At 35.6% G+C, this 22034-nt stretch overlaps 2 protein-coding genes and 1 long non-coding RNA gene across 3 annotated transcripts in view; 2 read left to right on the forward strand and 1 right to left on the reverse strand.

Moving 5' to 3' along the window:
* Positions 1–304: 304 nt before the first annotated feature.
* LOC132154310 (uncharacterized) lies at positions 305–3116 on the forward strand. Its single transcript, XR_009437145.1, has 3 exons — positions 305–617; positions 696–791; positions 2168–3116. It is a non-coding gene; the product is annotated as an uncharacterized LOC132154310 (long non-coding RNA).
* A 3387-nt stretch (positions 3117–6503) lies between these two features.
* Positions 6504–16107, forward strand: LOC132155213 (phosphoglucomutase-1-like). Its single transcript, XM_059564077.1, has 11 exons — positions 6504–6895; positions 8935–9097; positions 10215–10361; positions 10465–10590; positions 11924–12114; positions 12225–12379; positions 12470–12585; positions 13805–13940; positions 14025–14208; positions 15004–15138; positions 15997–16107. The coding sequence occupies exons 1-11, from the start codon at positions 6638–6640 to the stop codon at positions 16084–16086; spliced, it is 1701 nt and encodes a 566-aa protein (XP_059420060.1). The 5' UTR covers positions 6504–6637; the 3' UTR covers positions 16087–16107.
* A 4294-nt stretch (positions 16108–20401) lies between these two features.
* The window catches only part of LOC132155212 (tyrosine-protein kinase JAK1-like), a 31054-nt gene continuing 29421 nt past the window's right edge, over positions 20402–22034 (reverse strand). Inside the window, exons 22-24 of the mRNA XM_059564076.1 lie at positions 21387–21504; positions 21175–21285; positions 20402–21069 (exon numbers count right to left, since the gene is read on the reverse strand). Coding sequence (XP_059420059.1) covers positions 20962–21069; positions 21175–21285; positions 21387–21504 — 337 coding nt within the window. The 3' untranslated portion in view covers positions 20402–20961. The remainder of the gene's footprint in view (positions 21070–21174; positions 21286–21386; positions 21505–22034) is intronic.

Raw genomic sequence — 22034 nt, forward strand, 5'->3', positions numbered from 1 at the left:
AATGGGGGTACCACTTTATTTTACAGTCCTGTTCCCCATGTACATACTATGTACTTATTATAGTAATTACAATAACTATGTAATAACTAGGTACTAACCTTGAACCTACCCCTAAACCTACCCATACCCCATGTAGTTACCTTGTATTACCAGAACTTTTAGATAAATACACTGTAAGTACACTATACAGTAAGTACATGTAAGTACACGTACTGTAAAATAAAGTGCAACCAGTATTTCTTACCTGATACTACATGGGATTTGGAAAGCTCCTTATGAAAGGTGTATTTATTTATTTATTTATTTATCTATTTATCTAGCTCAACTCTGCCCAAATACAGGAAATTTCTGAAAGTGTGGACTGGAAAACCTAAAGCAACAGCATCTCAGGATATCTTCCATACTTCACATCTGAAGGGAGCTTGAGTTGTATGGGATGCAGGGATAGTGTGCTCTTGAAACTGTCACTGCTTCTGTTCAGTTGTAAACCAGCATTTCAGGTTGTTGCAGATCTTCCAAATGACTGCGATGAGGTGTTCAGTCGACGACAGATATCCTGTGGCCTATATGCCATTAAACCTCAAGAGTCACAACCGTTTCTTGTAAATTCACTGAGAGTAAGGATAAGGCATTTTCTTTCTCACATCTCTGATTTCTGAAAAGAGCCAGAGGTGATTGTCCTCTGTCATCCACAGAGGGAGTGTTCACTGTCATCCAGCGCAGACATGACGGCTCTGTGGACTTCGGCCTGTCCTTGGAGAAGAATGAGGATGGATTTGGGGACTTCAGTGGTAAGTTAAATCAAGAATGTTGTGCTCATAAACTGAATATGTTCCGCCTGTGATTATAGAGTGGAGCACAATGGAGCGCTCTGTGATTGGTGTTGAGAAGTCTGAAACTTAACACCCTACTTTTAGTATCACTTTTTACTACATAATTTCACAGTATGTCCAACTTGAACAGCTTTCTAATTTTATATTGTTGCCTTCCTAGACCCAATGTGTTCTCATGAGACATCCTGGCAAAAAGAGAATACTTACTGAAGAAATATAGTATCTGGTCAGGCATGTGGTTACAGGCTTGTGCCACAGTAGGCTATTTAGAATTCATATACTAAATTCTGGTAGCACTGTAAAAAAAAAAAGCTCCAGTGTGCCCTGCAATTTATTATATATATATATATATATATATATATATATATATATATATATAGTACAGACCAAAAGTTTGGACACACCTTCTCATTCAAAGAGTTTTCTTTATTTTCATGACTATGAAAATTGTAGATTCACACTGAAGGCATCAAAACTATGAATTAACACATGTGGAATTATATACATAACAAAAAATTGTGGAACAACTGAAAATATGTCATATTCTATTTTCTTTAAAGTAGCCACCTTTTGCTTTGATTACTGCTTTGCACACTCTTGGCATTCTCTTGATGAGCTTCAAGAGGTAGTCACCTGAAATCGTCTTCCAACAGTCTTGAAGGAGATCCCCGAGAGTTGCTTAGCACTTGTTGGCCCTTTTGCCTTCTGTCTGCGGTCCAGCTCACCCCTAAACCATCTCGATTGGGTTCAGGTCCGGTGACTGTGGAGGCCAGGTCATCTGGAGCAGCACCCCATCACTCTCCTTCTTGGTCAAATAGCCCTTGATGCCTTCAGTGTGACTCTACAATTTTCATAGTCATGAAAATAAAAAAACTCTTTGAATGAGAAGGTGTGTCCAAACTTTTGGTCTGTACTGTATATATATATATATATATATATATATATATATATATATATATATATATATATATATATATATAAAATATTGTAAAATAGTTTACCTTTTGAACTTTTTCAAAAGAAGAATAAAAATCTGTACAGTTTTTTTCTAACAGAGTTGAAAGTTGACCAGCCAATGTGTAGTCTTACCATATGAAAACACTGATAAAGACTGTGAAGCTACCTTGTTATATGATGCCAGAAAGATCATAACATTCTGTAACAGGGTTGAACAGAAACTAAGGGGCAAAGATAAATTCAGCATTTTTTCTCAGATTAATACACAACAGATTACAGGACAAAAAAATAAAAATACCTATTTTTGAGGTAGTCCCAGTGCTTTTGCATAATAAAAACTAAGTTTTCTTTTCGATGACTGCTGCTGTTTCCTTTAGGTGGGTGGTGGTTTAGCATTTGCGGCGACTTTAACCTGAACAGCAAATGTAATCAGAGCAGACCTCGTAAAAAGGGAACCCACTGGAAACCTGGCAGGGGAGCCACCAGCTTCAAGGCCTCAAAAATCTCCATTAGTCATCTCACAAAGCCACATACCCCTTAATATCAACAGCATGTGTAGAAGCACAGTATGACTGCATCCATGCTGAACAATTGCATCTTGGTTTAATGGACATGATCAAGTTCCCAACTTTGTTGAGTATGAACATATCAATATGATGCAGTAAAAAAAGTTAAAATGGTACAATTACTGTGATTAGGCTAGTGATCTCCACATGATTCAGTCATTTTAATTACATTGTAACAGAAAACCTCTCATTTACCCTTCTGAGAGCCACTTTCAGCCATGTGTTTCAGCCTTTGAGATGTCTTAAGCACAAATGTACAGCATTTGCCATTTTTGCACTTCTTCCCAAAAAAATATTTTCTTTTCATTATTTTAGTAACATTAAATTCTAGGAATTTTCAGTGGAACCTACACAGTGAGAGAGAGAGAGAGAGAGCAATATTGTTCATAGCTGATGTAGTGCCGCCCTCTGCTGAGCATTGCCAATATTTGCAGTCATTTTCTATGAAAGCAGTAAAACTGTACATATGTACAGTTATGTACACACAAAACTGTGCCATTTGGGCAACAGAAATCTTCAGATTTTTATTACATTTTTAAACATGTATTTTTTTTATTTTTGCTTTAAATTATTTACAAAATTATAAATTCTTATGTTTTTATAACTATTAGGGAAACCATATTTTCCTGAAGCTTCATGTACCAAGGCTTCAACAGTCATATACATACACCGTGGGGATGTGCATATGCCAAGAAGTTGTTGTTGTTTTCTCCTTGTCTTTTTTCTGTACATTGATCTTTATGATTGTTTCCCATAAAATAGCTAAGTGTTAATATAATAAATATTGATGACTATAAGAAAACCGACTTCTGATTGAACCATTTGACCAAATATATATAATCTTTCATTGTGTATATTCTCTAGCTGTATCAGTGTGGTATAATTTGTGTTCAGCAGTGTTTAGTGCAGGCATTGTCAGACACTCAAAAAGGACCCGTTTAGCAGGAGTATCTGTCAATTAACAGCCAAATAGTAAAAACAACCGCCTTTACGAGATTAGCATGACAGCTAAGCAGACAATGTAGGGTTAGGAAACTGCACATAAAATATCGGAAATAGGAAAGAAACTAAGAAAGTGAAAGTTTACTTTATGTCCTGTCTTATTTTTTAAGAATTTGATTTATTGGTCACACTTTAGTTTGGGGACAAGAATACTCATTAACTAAATATTAGCTTCTACTTTTGCCTTAATAAACTCCTAATTTGCTGCTTATTTATAGTTAGTAAGGTACAGTAGTTGTTACATTTAGGTATGTGGTAGGCAGTGTTGGGGAGTAACTAGTTACATGTAACGGCGTTACGTAATTTAATTACAAAATAAATGTAACAGTGATCAGTTACAGTTACTAAGAAAAAATGAGTAATTAAATTACAGTTACTTATGAAAATTGTAACGATTACAAAGAGGATTACATTTGAATATTTACACACATCCACATACAGCTTATTTCTTTCCCAAATTGCACTAAGACATATGACCCATAATCTCCGAGACGCGGAAAACACATTCGTAGAATCCAGTCATAAAAATGGAATTCAGCCTATAACGCGGACGGAATATGACACATTTTTGACGAATAAATCAAAAGTAGGTCAGTACACTTGAATCAAAACCCGATATGGACTGATGTCTGTGAATATTAAGCCGCAAAAAAGACTGAATATGAATCCTGCACGTTCTGCGTGTCTGTGGAAATCAGGCGCTGACTGGACATTCGGAAAACCGGGACTATTCCCGGTGGCCTGGCAGACGATTTGGCCTTCTACTTTAACATTGTTATTGTATAATTGCAGGCCGAATATACTAAAGCGATTATTTCCGAATCCGCCATTCGATAATTAAATCTCTAATAAATCATGAATCGGTTAGTCGTGACTGGCAATGGTTGGGCTCGCGCGCTCTCTGCGCCTCCGCCGAACGGTTTGGATCAGACTCCAAATAATCAATGCGAGAGAGAGAGACCGGAGTGAACTGTGTAAGCGCACAGCTGGAGCAGAGAAGCGACACTTCTGTTCAGGGTTTGCAGTGCAGGTCAGTTTCATCTGTAAATATGCTAATGTAGTTTTGTCTTTGTTTACTTAGTCAAGCAGCAGCAACAGCACATTGCTCACACTCACTCAAAATACTGTATAAACGACGTCATTATTATCTATTGTAATGTTACAGTAGTAAGTTAGCAGACAAATCATCATATTTTATCATAGTTTTAGGGGGAGCTAGTGCATACAAAAACACAACCCTTACCCTTAGGAAAAGTAATATAGCCTATGGTATGGCACTAACCGCGGTTTAACTATGGAATTTGTAGTAAAAATAAATACAAGTGGTAATTAATTTGCCAAAAAACTAAATTGCACTTACAAAACATGGTAAAAGTCAAATAAAAATCTTCAGTATTAAAGTCATGAGAGAGATGGATGGATAATGGAAGTGAAGGTGCTGTTCAGGAGAGAACTCTTACTTACATTGCAAGTCCCCCAACCTAAGGATTCACATTTTTTAATGTCAGGTCCAAAAAAAAAAATAGGGTTGTCCATGTTTCAGAATGGGTTGTGGGTGTATGAGTGTGAGATTTCCCAGTCCGCCCCTCATGGAAATGAATCTCTAGAACAGTCACTTCATGAGCATTTTTTACTTATTTTGAGAAACTATCATCATATCATATACAAAGAGACAGCAGTGTTTCAGAAAGACACCAATGTTTCAGGAGTTTAGTACACAAAATAGGACCCATGCTTATTAGATAACCTTATTTGAGTTGATGTATATGCTTTTATTTTTTTATTAACTATTTTTCCCCAAACCATTGTTAGATGCAGTTAGATGCCTGTAGTTATGCAAAGATTTGGTTTCAAAAACAGTATATATAAACTATTTATTTTGATTTTAAATCTGCTTTGAACTTCAGGTCAATCTCTAAGTAAAAGGCAGTACTAAAGTCTGATTGTGTGGTGGATGTGTTCAAATGTGATCATCTTAATTCAGCTGATGAAGAATGATGAAAGTCTGACAGTATTGAGCACTACTGTAAGCTTAAACCTGCATGGTGTAAAATGGTTGAAGATGATTAACAGTTGCAAATTAACATTCATTAGAAATTTATAAAAGTAATCAAAATGTACTCAAAAGTAATTAGTTACATTACTTTATTAAAGTAATTAGAAAAGTTACACTACTATTACATTTTAAATAGGGTAACTTGTAATCTGTAACCTATTACATTTCCAAAGTAACCTTCCCAACACTGGTGGTAGGATTGAGAGATCTAAAATATGGTCATGCAGAATAAGGCATTAAAATGTGCCTTACTCTAATAAACAGCCAATATGCTAGTAATATGTGTGCAATGTCTTACCAATATATTTTATATTTCATAAAATATTATTGTATATTTTATTTTATATACCACATCAAAATGTGTGATTGGCTGATATTCAGAAGAAATCAATCAAATTCAATAAAATGTGACTAACTTCATGGGGACACATAGCTAGTGCAGTCATGAATAGGTCCTTAATGCAATCTGATAGTTATCACAACCTTTGCTCAACATTTAAATAGTTTGGTTCAGTGTTTGCTGTAATCATGTCTCGCAGCACACTGTTAGAAATCGTCTACCTCCCCCAGCTCCACCTGTCTAGATCTGCTATGGGCAAATTGATCTATTTTGTAAAGTTTGACATTTGTGAGGCACTTACCCTGGGTCTTTTTTATTCAGTTCATTCTGGAGCCAGCTAAACCACCTGTCATGAACAACACATCAACACAGAAATTTCATCCTTAAGGATTTTAGAGGTGCAGCAGTCAAAGCCCAAACCCCCCTAACTGTCCCTAAACACCATCCAAGCTATATGGCACATTTTTTATTAGCCCCTTGGAACTTGAATAATCCTGGGAGATTTAGCATATGTCAAAACAACTCATGTTGCGTTTACAGGCAGATCATCCCGGGCTCATTCACTCAGCATCAGCTCTATTTAGCTTCTGAGTAAATGCTGAGTAAATACCTCGCTGGCCATCTTATGCATCTGCTTCAACAGGCCTCTGGAGGCAAACTTGTCTGACAGTGATCTCCATGCACATGTGTGAGAGACCGTCTTCAGTTACCAAGTTCATTTTTAGCTCATTAATGGCCTCAATCCAACTCTGGGGAATGCCATAAGGGCACAAGGCTTTTCCTCCTTCGTCTCCCGTCCCAGTCACTCTCTCTGTCTCTCTCTCTCTTTCCTCTGAGAGGAGCTAACAGCTTCTCCTTCATTCTTCCTCAACGGACTGGAGCAATGAACGATAGTCCCTTGCAAGTGCTAACTTTGCCTACTTCTCCGTACCCCGACCAGAGGCCTGGAACCAACGGCCTGAAGAAGAAGACCAATGTTTTCCAGTCTAAAAAAAACTACCTGCACAACTTTATTCAATGCATCTTCTCCTCCATCGACCTGCGGGACAGGCAGGGCTCCACCATGGTGGTGGGTGGAGATGGACGCTACTTCAATTCGACTGCCATTCGGGTCATAGTGCAGATGGCTGCTGCTAACGGGGTCAGTTGTGATTCTTACAGTACGTTTTCCTATGATGGACCACTACACTGAAAAAAAAATGGTGTAGAAACAATTTTCACTTAGAAATGAGTAAATTTCACAAAATAATTACAATTGGTAACACAATTGGTAAATTAAATTTGAAATTTTGAAGTAGAAACAATAGTTTTTTTTGTAAATATATATATATATAAAGTACAGACCAAAAGTTTGGAAACATTACTATTTTTAATGTTTTTGAAAGAAGTTTCTTCTGCTCATCAAACCTGCATTTATTTGATCAAAAATACAGAAAAAAATGTAATACTGTGATATATTATTACAATTTAAAATAATTGTTTTTAAATTTATTATACTTTAAATTATCATTAATTTCTGTGATGCAAAGCTGAATTTTTAGGATCATTATCACATGATCCTTTAGAAATCATTCTAGTATGATGATTCATTATCAAAGTTGGAAACAGTTCTGCTGCTTAATATTTTTTCAGAACATGTGATACTTTTTTAGGATACTTTGATGAATAAAAAGTAAAAAAAGAAAGAAAAAAAAAGAAGCTATGTTTTTAAAATATAAATATTTTGTAATAACAATATACACTACTGGTCAGTAATTTGGGGTCAGTCATTTTTTTTTCTTTCTTTTTTTTTAAATAAAATCAATACTTTTATTCAGCAAGGATGTGTTAAATTGATAAAAAGTGAAAGTAAAGAAAATATATTATTAGAATATATATTATTAGAATTTTTTTTTTTTTTATAAATGCAGTTCTTTTTAACCTTTTATTCATCAAATATATTAGACAGCAGAACTGTTTCCAACACTCATAATAAATCAGAATATTAGAATGATTTCTAAATGATCATGTGATAGACTGGATGTTACATGTGACACTGAAGGCTGGAGTAATGATGCTGAAAATTCAGCTTGGCATCACAGGAATAAATTATTTTTTTAAAGTATATTCAAATAGAAAACTATTATTTTAAGTTGTAATAATATTTCACAATATTACTGTTTTTTCTGTATTTTTGATCAAATAAATGCAGGCTTGATGAGCAGAAGAAACTTCTTTCAATAACATTAAAAATAGTAATGTTTCCAAACTTTTGGTCTGTACTGTACTGTATATATATATATATACACTGCTTCTGAAACTCACACATAGCATCACTACAGACACCTGTCATTTCAAATGCATCATTACACCTGCACTGTATCTTTTGTGGTAAACTGTACTGTATAATCTTATATTTTGATGGCAAGAAATAGGGAAGAAGCTCTAACCACTTTGCATGTCTGAATATGCAACAAAACATATTTACTCTTGACACAGTTGTTAGAAACATATGTTTGTGGGACATTACAAGCAATTGGTGAGACAGTCTATAATAGATTTCTACTTTTGCCAATTAGATCTGGCACAGGCAGAAGGAACATGTTGAGTGAAGTTACTATTGTTGATCTGGTGAAAACTATTGCTGCTCTGCCCTTTTTAGAGCAGATACATGAGTTGTGCTCAGCTTTGGCCTCCATTCAGGTATTAATTGATATAGAAAATCTAGATATACCTTGAGTCGTTTTTTTTTTTTTTTTATGAAAGTGTTCATACTGTATGACATTCTATAATTTTCAGAAATTCAGAAATTTATGGAATCGCTTAATTTTGATAGTCCACTTTATCTATTATACTAACTTTGCAAATATGTCAACTAACTCATTAATTGAAACAACATGTTGAACTCACATCAGTGTATTAGTAGACTGTTTGGTTAGGGTTAAGATTACTAGAATAAGTTGACATGTATCTGCAGAGTAACTTATAGTTAGTAAAATCTAATATATTATCAGATATTAAGCAGACAATATACTAATACTCTAATGACTGGTAGCTGACATACAATGGGTGCAAAGTTACAGCAAAGTCAGCAGAATGTCTAAAGTGGACTATAAAACTAAAGTCTTTCCAGAGTGCATCACATACATTATTTCCTAAAATGATGTCCAGTTACATATGATGTTTTATTGAATTTCTTAGGTGGGTCGTGTTGTGATCGGTCAGAATGGCATCATGTCGACGCCGGCTGTGTCGTGTGTGATCAGGAAGATCAAGGCCATCGGTGGCATTATTCTTACAGCCAGTCACAACCCTGGAGGACCTGACGGAGACTTTGGCATCAAATTCAATTCTGCCAATGGAGGTAAAATGGCTTACATGTGATTATGAAGATGACGCAAAGTTGTCTGTGTAATACTTCACCCAAAAATCAATGAAATTAAATATGTATATAAAATGAAGCATATGTTACGATCATAAAGACTTACTTCCCAGTGACTTTGTGCTCATGGCAGTTTAGCAGTTTATATTACTATTCTATTATACTATGTGACATATTACTTTAGCGTTTATTTGTATATACCTCTGTATGGTTTGATTTTCATTAGATTCTCATTACTGTAATAGTACATTTAATTTCATGCATTTTTAACCAAAAGTGAGATAATGTTATTGCGGCATTAAAAGCCCATATTAATTTATTTTTAAATGATTTCGATTTAATATAAAATTTTAACCATGGCATATTTGACTATATTTATAATACATTTACTATATATATATATATATATATATATATATATATATATATATATATATATATATATATATATATATATATATATATATATATATATATATACAGACAGACAGACATTATCGTCATTATTTTTTTAAAGAAATTGTTTTTTGTTTTTTTTACATTTATTCAGCAAGAATTGAATCAATGTAATACCCTGATTTCAAATAAATGTTTTCAACATTGATAATAAGAATGATTTTAAATCACCAAATCAATATATTACAGTGATTTCTGAAGGATCATGTGATACTGAAGATGAGTAATGATGCTGACAATTCAGCTTTGACATCATAAAAATAGAAAATATTCATGATAAATTATCATTTTTAACACAATATTATTATTTTTTTATTATTATAGTGTGCGTGTGTGTGTGTGTGTGTGTGTGTGTGTGTGTGTGTGTGTGTGTGTAAATACAATACACATAATTATAAAATAAAATATATACATACAATGTTTGGTTTTACTGTAATAAAAATATGTAATGAAATGTGCTAAATTTACATGAAGGCACTATGCAAAAAAATTTCTTCAAGCAAATTATTTATTTATTTATTTGATTTTGTGGTAAAATTTAAACCCTTTAGTCAGATCAGATAACATTAAGGTAGACCCCAGGCTTACAGCATCTGCTTTAATGATACTTTTCATTTGAGTTATTGATAATTCCTCCATACAGGTCCAGCACCAGAGGCTGTCACAAATAAAATCTTCCAACTGAGCAGAACCATAGAGGAGTTTGCCATCTGTCCTGAACTCAGAGTCGATCTGGGGACTATCGGCAAGCAGTCCTTTGACCTGGAGAACAAATTTAAACCTTTTACAGGTGAAAACATTTGCAACGTCCGAGCTGTGATTCAAAAGAATGGCATCTTTTAATGTGAAATGAATAGAATGGATGCATGTCCTGTTAATATTCTGTCATGCAGTGGAAATTGTGGATCCAGTTGAATCCTATGCCAACTCACTGAGGAATATCTTCGATTTCGCTGTTCTAAAGGAGCTTCTGTCAGGAGACAACCACGTACAAATCCGTTTAGATGCCATGCATGGAGGTGAGGAACCATATTTCTTTCCACTGATGTAGAAGCAGACTGATATAGCCATTGAGTTACCACCATAGCTAACGCTTCATCAAGTCCATTTCCCACATTTTGAAAAGAGCATTTAGAGCAGCAGCTGCATCTACTTAATGGAATAAGATGCTTCCATGTGTGCCAGTTGGACGGGGATGAGTTTAGGCTTGTGTTGCTGCCCTCTTCTGTGTGAGATTGAGTTTCCATAGATGTGCAGTGATCTTAATGATTAAGAAGAGCTATCTGACACAACACTAAAACCAAGCACGGCTCTCAGCTTTCAAGGAGTAACACCATCCCATATTGATGAGCCCCTTGAAATTAAAGGAATCTTCTGCATTCATGCATGTTATTTGAGCTGTGAAGTTGACTAGTTGGATCAACTGCTGTGCTTACAAATGTAGGCTGTGGGTAGAGTTTGCTTTTTTGAAGGTATGCTTGCACTAATACAAAAGATTTAGGTTTACATGCATTGCATGGTTGTTAATTGTATAGTTAATTTAAATTCGCTCATCATTTATCTTCTTTTTTTTAAAATCTCTCTCTCTCTTTTTCTCTCTCACTCTCTCTCTAATTAAATGTTTAAAATGTTTTCACCCCAACACTAGTAAGAATGTTCTTCTTTACAAATGGATATGACTTTGCACAGGCTTAATGAATGATTTAGCATTTTAGTACTTTAAAATATTATGTGCTGCAAAATGCACTTATGTTTATGGCAAACTAAAATATAATTTGAATGTAATTTCTGTTTAAACTTGTATGGCGTGTATTTAAAAACATTATTATAATTACTAATATAAGTTCTATTAATATTTTAAATTAAATATAAAACTTATTTTTAATGATGAACTAGAAATCTAGTTTGTTTAAATATATGAACTAGAAATGCATTTTTATTAGTATAGTTTAATAGTTAAAAAAATATAAGTAATTTACATGTAATTTGTTTTGACCCGAGTGAACATGTTCAATCAGTATGTCTCTTGGGGCAGTGTGAACATGACAGTTGTTTTTCATAAAATTTGTCTGCGCCAATAGCCTCGTAGTTAATGCATCGACATATAGTGCAACTGCACTCACAGTGACCCAAATTCGACTCCCGTCCCGAGGTCCTTTGCCGATCCCACTCCCCTCCCAGTAATTTCCTGTCGTCTCTCTACTGTCTCCTATCTGAATAAAAAGCATATCTAAATTCTTCAGCTTCTTTGTTGGTGTGTGTCTCAACCGCTAGCTGTCAATATTACATTCTGCACTTTTAAAAGCACTGACTCTTTGAACTCTTGTTGTTAAACCTCCATTGGTTGTACAGTGACTGGGCCGTATGTGAAGAAGATCCTGTGTGAGGAGCTGGGCTCCCCTGCAAATTCAGCCATTAACTGCATACCTCTGGAGAACTTCGGAGGTCGCCACCCAGAACCCAACTTGATCCATGCCTCTGACTTCGTTGAGACGATGAAGAGCGGACAGTATGACTTCGGCGCTGCTTTTGATGGTGACGGTGTAGGTGTTGAGACATTGAGATCAGAGTTGCTGTACGACCAAGCAGAAGTGCTCAAGTGACAGTCAGCATAACATTTTCTTGACCCTGGCCTCACTCTCTCTCTTTCTAGGACCGTAATATGATCCTCGGGAAGCACGGATTCTTTGTAAACCCCTCCGACTCAGTTGCCGTCCTCGCTGCAAACATCTTCTGCATTCCTTACTTCCAGCACACAGGAGTAAGAGGCTTTGCTAGGAGTATGCCCACCAGTGCAGCTTTGGACATGTGAATATTTCTTCTTAATGTTTCAGACTATTAAAGATGTACATTAAACAGGACCAGCTGCATTTCCACTCACTCTTCTGTTTTATTCAGGGTGGCCAAAGCCACCAAGATCCAGCTATATGAGACCCCAACCGGGTGGCGTTTTTTTGGGAGCTTGATGGATGCAGGTCGTCTCTCATTGTGTGGGGAGGAAAGTTTTGGCACAGGTAATGAATATACGACACATAATATTAGTGTTACCATACATCCTCTTTTTCATCGGAAATACATTGGGATTGCTGCAATGTCCAGGTTTTGGCTTTCGTCCTGTTTTCCTATTGTTCTCAAACTTGCTGAAGGTAATGGCTGAAAAGTAGTTTGACGAATATGTGCAGGCATTGTACATAAACTACCAGTTGTGTGTTAAAAGTTCTTCTTACTTGGACAAAAAAGGTTATTTTAAGAAATGTTCACTGAAAGGTTCTATGGTGACAAAAATATGGTTCTTCAGTGGGGCCGCTTAGAAGAACCCCTTTCGGAACCTTATTTTGTTAGACTGTATAAGGCTAATTTAATTAGCATAAGTAGCATTTTCACATTATAGCTTGATTAAAAATGACACAATAAAAAAAACAGTTTATATTTACCTGGGTTTTTTTTTTTTTTTTTCTTTTCTTATAATCTCATTCTCATTACTAACACCACTGCCTCCATGGTAAAATAAAAAATAAAATAAAATAAAATAAAAAAAAATTTCGAGGTTTTGTTGGAAATAACAGAGGGACAGTTTAAATTTGTGTTAAAAATATAGATTTTAAACAAAAATCAATAATAACCATTTAAATTTTGACTAATTTCTTATGGAACTTATACTTTAAAAATGTTATGTTTCATATACGCAGTTCTGGGTAGTAACTGATTACAATTCGATTTTTAAATACTCGTAATCAGACAACGGTTACTTTTTTATTGATTACATACTATTAAACATTTTTGATAATTTAATTTATTGTTTGCTTAGATTATAGTTCTAAAATATTATATATCATTATATCATATTTATATGATGGAATTTGGTATTTTAAGACTGTAAGTCTGGGTCTAAGACGAGGATAAAACACTAAATTCTGCACTGCATTTTGAGCATCCAATACAGTGTTAATGAGATTTTCATTCAACAAAATATTTATTATTTTTAATCCTTGGGACATAAAAGTGACCACAGTTGAAGAAACACCCACAACAGATTGTCCATGATACAATCTTAAAAAATAAAGGCATTGATGATTCCATTAAGAACCTTTACATCCATGGAACCTTTCTATTGGATAACAGGTTCTTATTAATAGAAGAAGTCCTTTACACTAAGGTTTCAAAAGAATAACCACTTTTGGATCCCCAAAGAACCTTTTAGAGAACAATTTCAATTTGTTCTTCTCTCCGTAGGTTCAGATTATATACGGGAGAAAGATGGGCTGTGGGCAGTGCTAGCATGGCTGTCCATCCTAGCGGTGAGGAGGCAAAGTGTAGAAGACATTATGACAGACCACTGGAGGACCTATGGGAGGAACTACTACACCAGGTGCACTATCAGTAAAAGATGCCTTCTACATATGCAGTCTAGTCAGATATTTGTTCGTAAATTGGTGACATTTTTTCGTGACAGATTTGACTATGAGGAAGTGGATTTAGATGCGGCTGTGGAGATGATGCTGGATCTGGAGCTGATGTTTTCAGACAGGGCATTCATTGGGCAAGTGTTTACTGTGGGGGAGAAGAAATACCAAGTGGAGGCGGCAGACAGTTTTGAGTACAGTGACCCTGTGGATGGAACCATTTCAAGAAATCAGGTAATATAGTGGATTCTCTTTGTTGCACATGCATTTGTCACATGCATACTGTTATTACTCTAATACATTTTAAACAAATTCTACATTAAAGGGTTAGTTCAACCAAAAATTACAATTAGCCCATGAATTATCCACCTTGAAGTCATCCTAGGTGTATATGACTTTCTTCTTTCACATTAAACCAGTCAGTTATTTAAAAAAATGTATTTGATCTTTCAAGCCATTTGATGCCATTTAGCAGGTGTTGCACTCCATTAGTTCATGAGAAGTTTAATAAAAAGCGCATCCATAAAAAAAGTGCTTCTGTAGCGAATCGATGTATCTTTGTAAGGAAAATATCCATATACAAAACATAATAATCACTTTAATCTAGCTTGTTGATGTAAAACAGAAGCATACCTCATACCTCATCAGCCCGGAACTTTAATTAAACTGAAAGTGATAAAGTTATTATAACATTTTGAAAATGTTTTATTTTTTTTGTCTTTTACAAAATGCATCAATTAACTACAGGAGGCCTTTGTTCACCCCCCGGGGCATCTGAGACACTTTCTTTTTAATGGATGAGCTTTTTATTAAACTTCTCATGGACCAATGGAGTGCCAAACCTGCTGAGTGCCATTAAACTGCTTGAAAAATCAAAGACAATTTTTTTAATAACTCCAACTGAATTCGTCTGAAAGAAGAAAGTCATATACACCTAGGATGACTTCAGGGTGAGTGATTTATGGCTTAATTTTCATTTTTGGATGAACTAACCCTTTAACATTAAGAACATGTAAACATTCCCTCTAGGGTTTGCGGGTCATTTTTAAAGGAGGTTCTCGCATCATCTTTCGTCTCAGTGGTACTGATAGTTTCGGAGCTACAGTTCGTCTGTATATTGACAGTTATGAGAGAGATATAAACAAGCTCTTTCAGGACCCACAGGTAAATGATGACTTATTTCATATGGAACTTATACTTCTAAAATTTGATGTTTCATACACAGTGCTGGATAGTAACTAATTACATGTAATCTGGATTACATAATCAAATTCCAAAAATGTAAATTTAAGATACTCGTAATCAGTCTACAGTTACTTTTTTTACTGATAACATGATATTATTTTGATAACAAATTATTCAAACAATAGCAAATAAATTATACAGAATTTTCTTTTTCAGAACTTTTACTTTTAAGAAGTGTTTTCAACATTTCAACACTGCATCAACCACTGATGAACACATTACTTTTTATTTGAACTATAGATCAGTGGGGTTTTTAACCATGTTTTACTATGTCTTAAGAATGCTTTATTAAAATGCACAAATTCACGTTCTTATTTACATGTAATGCAGGGATTGCCAAACTTTTTTGTCAGCTAATAAATGACTTGAAGTACTCCCTGAGATTTTAAGGTAGTAAGTAATTAGCGCATTTGCATGTTCACTGTTCTCTGATGTTAGTTAATGGTCACATGACATGCAAGTAAACAAATAAATATTTGTTGTTGTTATTTATATGTTACATTTCTATGACAATTAATTATTAGATTAACATTCAAACCCATCTAAAATCAAGAACCCCCTGCAGTTCCATAACAAAACCCAGTTTGGGTGTAATGTAGTAGATTACGTTACCAGCAACAATTTTTTTAATGTAAATTTCAGAATCAGTAACGGACAACCCAGCACAGTTCATATGTAGACCAGAGTCACATATGTAGGTCTTACCCACGGATCTATAAAACGAGCAAAAATGTTTAGAGTAATACGCTTTTTGTTTTGATTTGTTTTCTGTCACAGATGGCCCTGGCGGAGCTCGTCACCATTGCCCTGCAGCTTTCACAGATACATGAAAGAACCGGGCGAAGAGGCCCTACTGTTATTACATGATTATATTAAATGTCAAATTTACATTTTCTGTTTTTTTTTATATTGCTTTCAGTGAAAAGTAGAATTGCAGCATTTTCTTGCATCATCAGAAAAAAACCTCTTGCTGTCAACATTGCTTATGAATATTAATTACGTCACCTGACGCTTCAGGAAGGTTACCGAGCAATGTGTCCAGGACTCAATTAATATTCGTAAGCCAACCACTGACGAAAGTTGTATTTGTGAATGCGCTACCCAACCACCATCCGCAGCACTCATAAACAAACTCCGATAATACCTTGGCTGAAATGAGATGCAGCTGGTAAATACTGATACCAGATACAAGTTAAAGGGTTAGTTCACCCAAGAATGAAAAATCGTCCATCTTCTACTCACCCTCGAAGCTTCCTAGGTGTATGTGACTTTCAGAATAATCCAATCGAAGTTATATTAAAAATTGTCCTTGCTCATCCAAGCCTTTCAATGGGGGGTAAGCAGGTGTTTTTGTCAACAGTTCAGAACACGTGAAATAAAGTGCGTGCATCTGCAATAAAACGTCCCTCACATGGCTCCAGGGGGTGAATAAAGGCCCCTGTAGCGAATTCATGTATTTTTGTAAGATAAATATCCAGATTTCAAACACAATAAAAACTTTTTTCTCTCACTTCTGCTGTGGGGAACCGCAAGTCCTGCAGGCAGATGTTTTAGTTCGTCAGTGCCACCTGGTTAGTGACGAGCGCGGAGAGAGAACAAAATAAAACGCTGGTCACAAATTAGAAGCACAAAATTAAGATTTGTAAAGAAAAAGGATTTCGAAAAAAACCAAGAGGAGTTTTTCCTTTGCTAAAGTAAGGAAAATTTGTTTCCTTTGCTCCTACATTTCCCAGATGCATGCATGCTTGATGCATACGTCTTCCATCTTCCACCTGCACGTCTTCAGATTCCCCACAGTCAGCAGTAGTGAGAAAAAAAAAGTGTTTATTACGTTTGAAATCTAGATATTTCTTACAAAAACGCATGGATTCGCTACAGGGGGATGTTTCATTACAGATGCGGGCACTTTATTTCACGTCTTCTGAACAGTTGACAACAAACACCCGCTTACCCCATTGAAAGGATTGGAAGAGCAAGGACAATTTTTAATATAACTTGATGTATTCAAATAACTTATAACTTGGATTATTCTGAAAGAAGAATGTCACATTCACCTAGGATGCTTCGAGGGTGAGTAGAATATGGACTAATTTTCATTCTCATTTACATTTATACATTATACATTTATTCACTTAGCAGACGCTTTTATCCAAAGCGACTTACAATTGCCACATATGTCAGAGGTCGCACACCTCTGGAGCAACTAGGGGTTAAGTGTCTTGCTCAGGGACACATTGGTGTCTCACAGTGGATTCGAACCCGGGTCTCTCACACCAAAGACATGTGTCTTATCCACTGCGCTAGCACCACCCCATTCTCGGGGGAAGTAACCCTTTAAGTACAGTAGTATGGTCTTTTTTGGTTTATGCAGTAGATTCAGTAAATTCTGACTAAATATTTTCTCGGTTATTCTGAGAAAAGAGAGAGTTATGTTATGGAGTAATGTTTTAATTTTTATTCCCTAAATAATCTAAACTGCAAAATGTACCTTAAAATGTAAATAACATTCAAATAATGCAACCTAAAATCTTCTCATAAGTCTTTAAACCTGTGTAGATAAAAGTAAATAAAGAAACTCATTATTGCAGTACTACCAAAAGTCTGAACTTCTAAATAAGTACATTTTTATATTATTATTTGTATAACTAAATATATATATATATATACTTTTTTTTTTTTTTTAGGCAATCAGACAAGCCCCTTCCATGATCAGAAAAATTCTCAATCAAATTTTTACAGGTTACAGGTCACATGCACATATATAGTGATATACGTAGTGGCCTCTATATTCACTCTATAATTCACACCCTTGCCTACTGCTGAATAAATCAAAAGCGCATCAGCAAATCTATTGTTAGAGCTTTATTTGAAATCCTTGCTACAGGCAAACCATTTGCTACCAAAATTCAGCATGACACGAGTTGATCTCTTCAAGATGTTTGTTCTGAAATACAATCTGATGTGATCTGCCAAAATTCACTGATATTCCTAATTTTAGCTACAGATGAATTCATCAGCTATACAGAGTCAAATGGCAATAAGACAGATCATCTTATTCAAGCACAGTGCAACATGTGAGTTGCTGTTACACATTTCCTCTCATTACATACAAGCTTGAGTAAAAATGTTACATCAACTGAATATAACATCCAGTAAGACTATTTAAAAAAAAAAATGAAATGACAATATTTATCCACCCTGCATTTTAATAGATCTATCTATCTACCTATCTATCTACCTATCGATCGATCTACCTACCTACCTACATACCCATCCATCCATCCATCCATCCATCCATCTATGTCTGTAATAAGGTGCTTTTCCACCATCAGACTGAACCATCCTCATCGCTTAACCATTCCATTGGACAAGATTTCCACAGTGGAGCTGATAACATAGCTCATAATACAAATGTGTTAGTTGTTACCTTGGTAATGCAAGTGTTTACATACAGTATATATGAGATGTAATTAGTGTCTGCGTTATTAAGGATGACCAGATGTTTCTGTTTGCTCCACTCATATAGCATATAGAGAGAAATTAGTGGCTAGACAACAAACAACTGACCAATCCTGAGTGGAGACATCACTACACATTTTCTGCCTGCACGGTTTCAGGGCCTTGAACGGTTCTTAATGATGCCGTGCCGAACAGAGCTGAAGTGGAAATATAATTTCTTACTGTTCTTAAAACCATTCAGCCCAACAGTGGAAAAGCTGCTATATATTGTCCAGTAAAATGCAACAAATACTACAGGTGTAATGGTACACAGAAGTGACGGTTCGGTACATACCTCAGATTCTGAGTCAAGGTTCGATCAACAGGAAATTCATACATGTGACATGAGCAATTGTTTTTGATTTTGAATTAGATTGTATAATTTCAAGCAAAAACAGAATGGTCTGACTTTAGATTTTTGAAATTAGACAGACTGAATTAAAATGCTAATTTATTCTCTGACAGCAGGTGGCGCCTGTGGAACAGCAGCAATATAGAGTTTCCTTTGTTACCTGCACTTATAAACACTACTTTAATATATATTATATGGAGGTAAGAGGAAAAGAAAATGCCATCGAAACATTTCTGGAGACGCTCAGTTCTTCCCAGAGATACATTCATATAAACCCATTCATACATTCATATAAATAAGACTATAGGGTGTCCCATTTGTCATTTTAGCTTTCAGAAGGGTCTCTATGCGCCCTCGATGCCCCACTGCTGCCGAGCCCACACTGAGGCAAGCTCAGCATCAGACTTCTATCCGACAGTCAAAGCAGCATTACATCACAAAAGTGTGAACTCAGAGGAAGACTGCATGGGTTTAGGGTGGGATTTGGGACAGGGCCTATGACTGACTGTATTTGTCGTCTGACTGCATGAACTGAACCGTGACATCAGTGCCGTTACCGTTCTGGACAAATACATGGACCGTTACACTCCTAACAAATATGTCTCCTGTGATATTAAGGCACGTCTGCATTTTTTCTGTAATTAAAACAATTCATGTATTTTTATACATTATGGGCCATATTTACTAATCAATTAAGGCAAATTAGCATTAAATCGCAATCCAATAAAAGCGCCAAAAGGAATGTTAAGCTCTGTGAATGATCTACTGACAATGAGAAAATTAAAGAACACACAACCAGATAATTTTCATAATGACCAATGCAATCTACCAAGAGCAGAGCAAATTAGCAACTATAGTGTTATGTCAAGCGCAAAATGGGTTAAGACATGCTTTTTTGAGCTTTAGATGATGCCACAATACAAATAATGCCAGTTAACTGGCTAGCTCAAACCTTATTATTGATTCATTTATTACTCTTCAACCATAGATTTTGCATTTCAAAGGGAAACTCCTACAAATGCATATCCAAATTAAGTCAGCCGCAAAAATAGGCTTGTTTTAGATGCATCAGCACTGTGCAGACCGATTGGTGTGTGACATCAAAGTACGGCGAAAGTGATTTTGAAGCTTAGAGAGTTAACTGCACTCTAATCACACTCGCGGTATTTTGATGTCATACACTGATTCGTTCTGCGCAGTACTGATGCATCTCGAACAAGCCTAATGACTGCACCCATGCCTGTTCATGACAGTCGTTTTTAATACTTTAACAGGGTTTGCACTAGTGTAAGCTGTAAGTAAATCTTGCCGTAAATTTGATATAGCTTCAGCTTTTTGTTTTTATGAACCTTTTTAATACTTGATACTTGTTGAGTGCTAAGCAGTATGTTTAATGGTTAGTTCACCCAAAAATGAAAAATAGGATGCATTTTACTAACCCCCGAGGCATCCTAGGTGTATATGACTTTCTTCTTTATTTTTTCATGAGACTCACCGGTGCATGCGCAAAGCTGACCTTATGCGTAATTGCCCTGGAACTGCTTCCATTTATAATATGTTTTAAATATGGATATTTTTCATACAAAAATGCATGATTGCAATGAGAGAGCTTGAAAGATCAAGTACAATATAACTCAGACTGCATTCGTCAGGAAAAAGAAAGTCATATACACCTAGGATGCCTCAGAGCAGGGGGGGAGGGGGGAGAGTAAAACACAGCCTAATTTTAATTTTTGGGTGAACTAACCCTTTACGTGTTTTTGGAGGTAGATGATCAAATGGCAAAGATTTGAAGAGAAAGTAATGTGCATAATTTTTCTTAGTATAATAAACAAGACACATACAAATAGAAAATGCATCTGAATTCTGTAGGTGGATCGGATGAATGGAAGCTAGATGTTTTCTCTAGTGACGAAAAACTCAAACTCTTTGATTAGGCTCTTGAAGTCCACTCTGTTTTCTGGGGCGTGACTCCAGCACCTGCGTATCTGAGTGTATACCTGCAGCCACAGACATACATCTTTTGAAGAAGCTGCCCATAATATAATATAATATGATATGCAATCAAATCAGGGAAACTGCTTCTCCAAGATCAAATATCTCACCATTTCAGGGCATGAATCTGTACGTGGCATCCTCCAGCCTTTCTCAAGAGCATCTACCAGCCTGGCCATGGTCATCTGCCCATGAGACCGGCCAATCGATTTCAGGAATACCTACCAGAGAAACATATCAGAACAGGAATTAGCAAATGAGTCACTGTGATTATAATACCTGATGTATTCAAATAAGTTATTATGAGCTTTGTAATGCTCACCTGTGGAGGGCTGTTCTCACGGTCACAGTAAGACATGATTTCATAAAGAGTGACCCCAAATGACCAAACATCAGATGCCTTATAGAACTTCCGATTAATCAGACATTCTGGAGCATACCTACACAGACAGATGACAAAGACATGACCCCTGTTTAGCAGGACCTTCAGTGGATGTCTATGCAAATATACAGTGCAACTTTGGACATACAAACATAAAAAACACTTGCTGAACACGTGCTTTTTTTAAAACAATTAGTGAATTGTAGTGTCTGCAGTATAACAACAACACATACTAAAATAAAGATAAATGTAACAATTGAAATCAGCTTTCTAAACTTACTATAAAGTACTATATTTTTAACAGTTTTGACTTGTTAGTTCGGGTTTAGAGTTTTTTTTTCTGTTTCTCTGTTCTGTTCAGGTCTGAGGTTCTTTGTTAATCTCCTAGTCTGTTAATTAGTTCAGATCTCCTCTGTTCTCTCCCTGTTTGTTTCTATGGCTGGATTTGATTAGGTTCCTCAGTTCAGGTGTGTTTTAGTTAGGTTCTCCCTTTGTTTGTCCTGTCTATATAAGCCCTGCGGTTCTTTCAGTTTATTGTCAGTTGTACGTTGCGTTATGTTCGTTGTTTCTTCCCTGTTCTGGAGTTTT

This window comes from Carassius carassius, chromosome 12, assembly GCF_963082965.1.
Source record: "Carassius carassius chromosome 12, fCarCar2.1, whole genome shotgun sequence".
NCBI lineage: Eukaryota > Metazoa > Chordata > Actinopteri > Cypriniformes > Cyprinidae > Carassius > Carassius carassius.

Coding starts and splice junctions, on each gene's coding strand:
- LOC132155213 (XM_059564077.1), top strand. CDS start 6,638: ATGAACGATAGTCCCTTGCAAGTGCTAACTTTGCCTACTTCTCCGTAC. Junction 10,362..10,464: donor CAAATTTAAACCTTTTACAG/GTGAAAACATTT, acceptor TCTGTCATGCAG/TGGAAATTGTGGATCCAGTT. Junction 10,591..11,923: donor TTTAGATGCCATGCATGGAG/GTGAGGAACCAT, acceptor TTGGTTGTACAG/TGACTGGGCCGTATGTGAAG.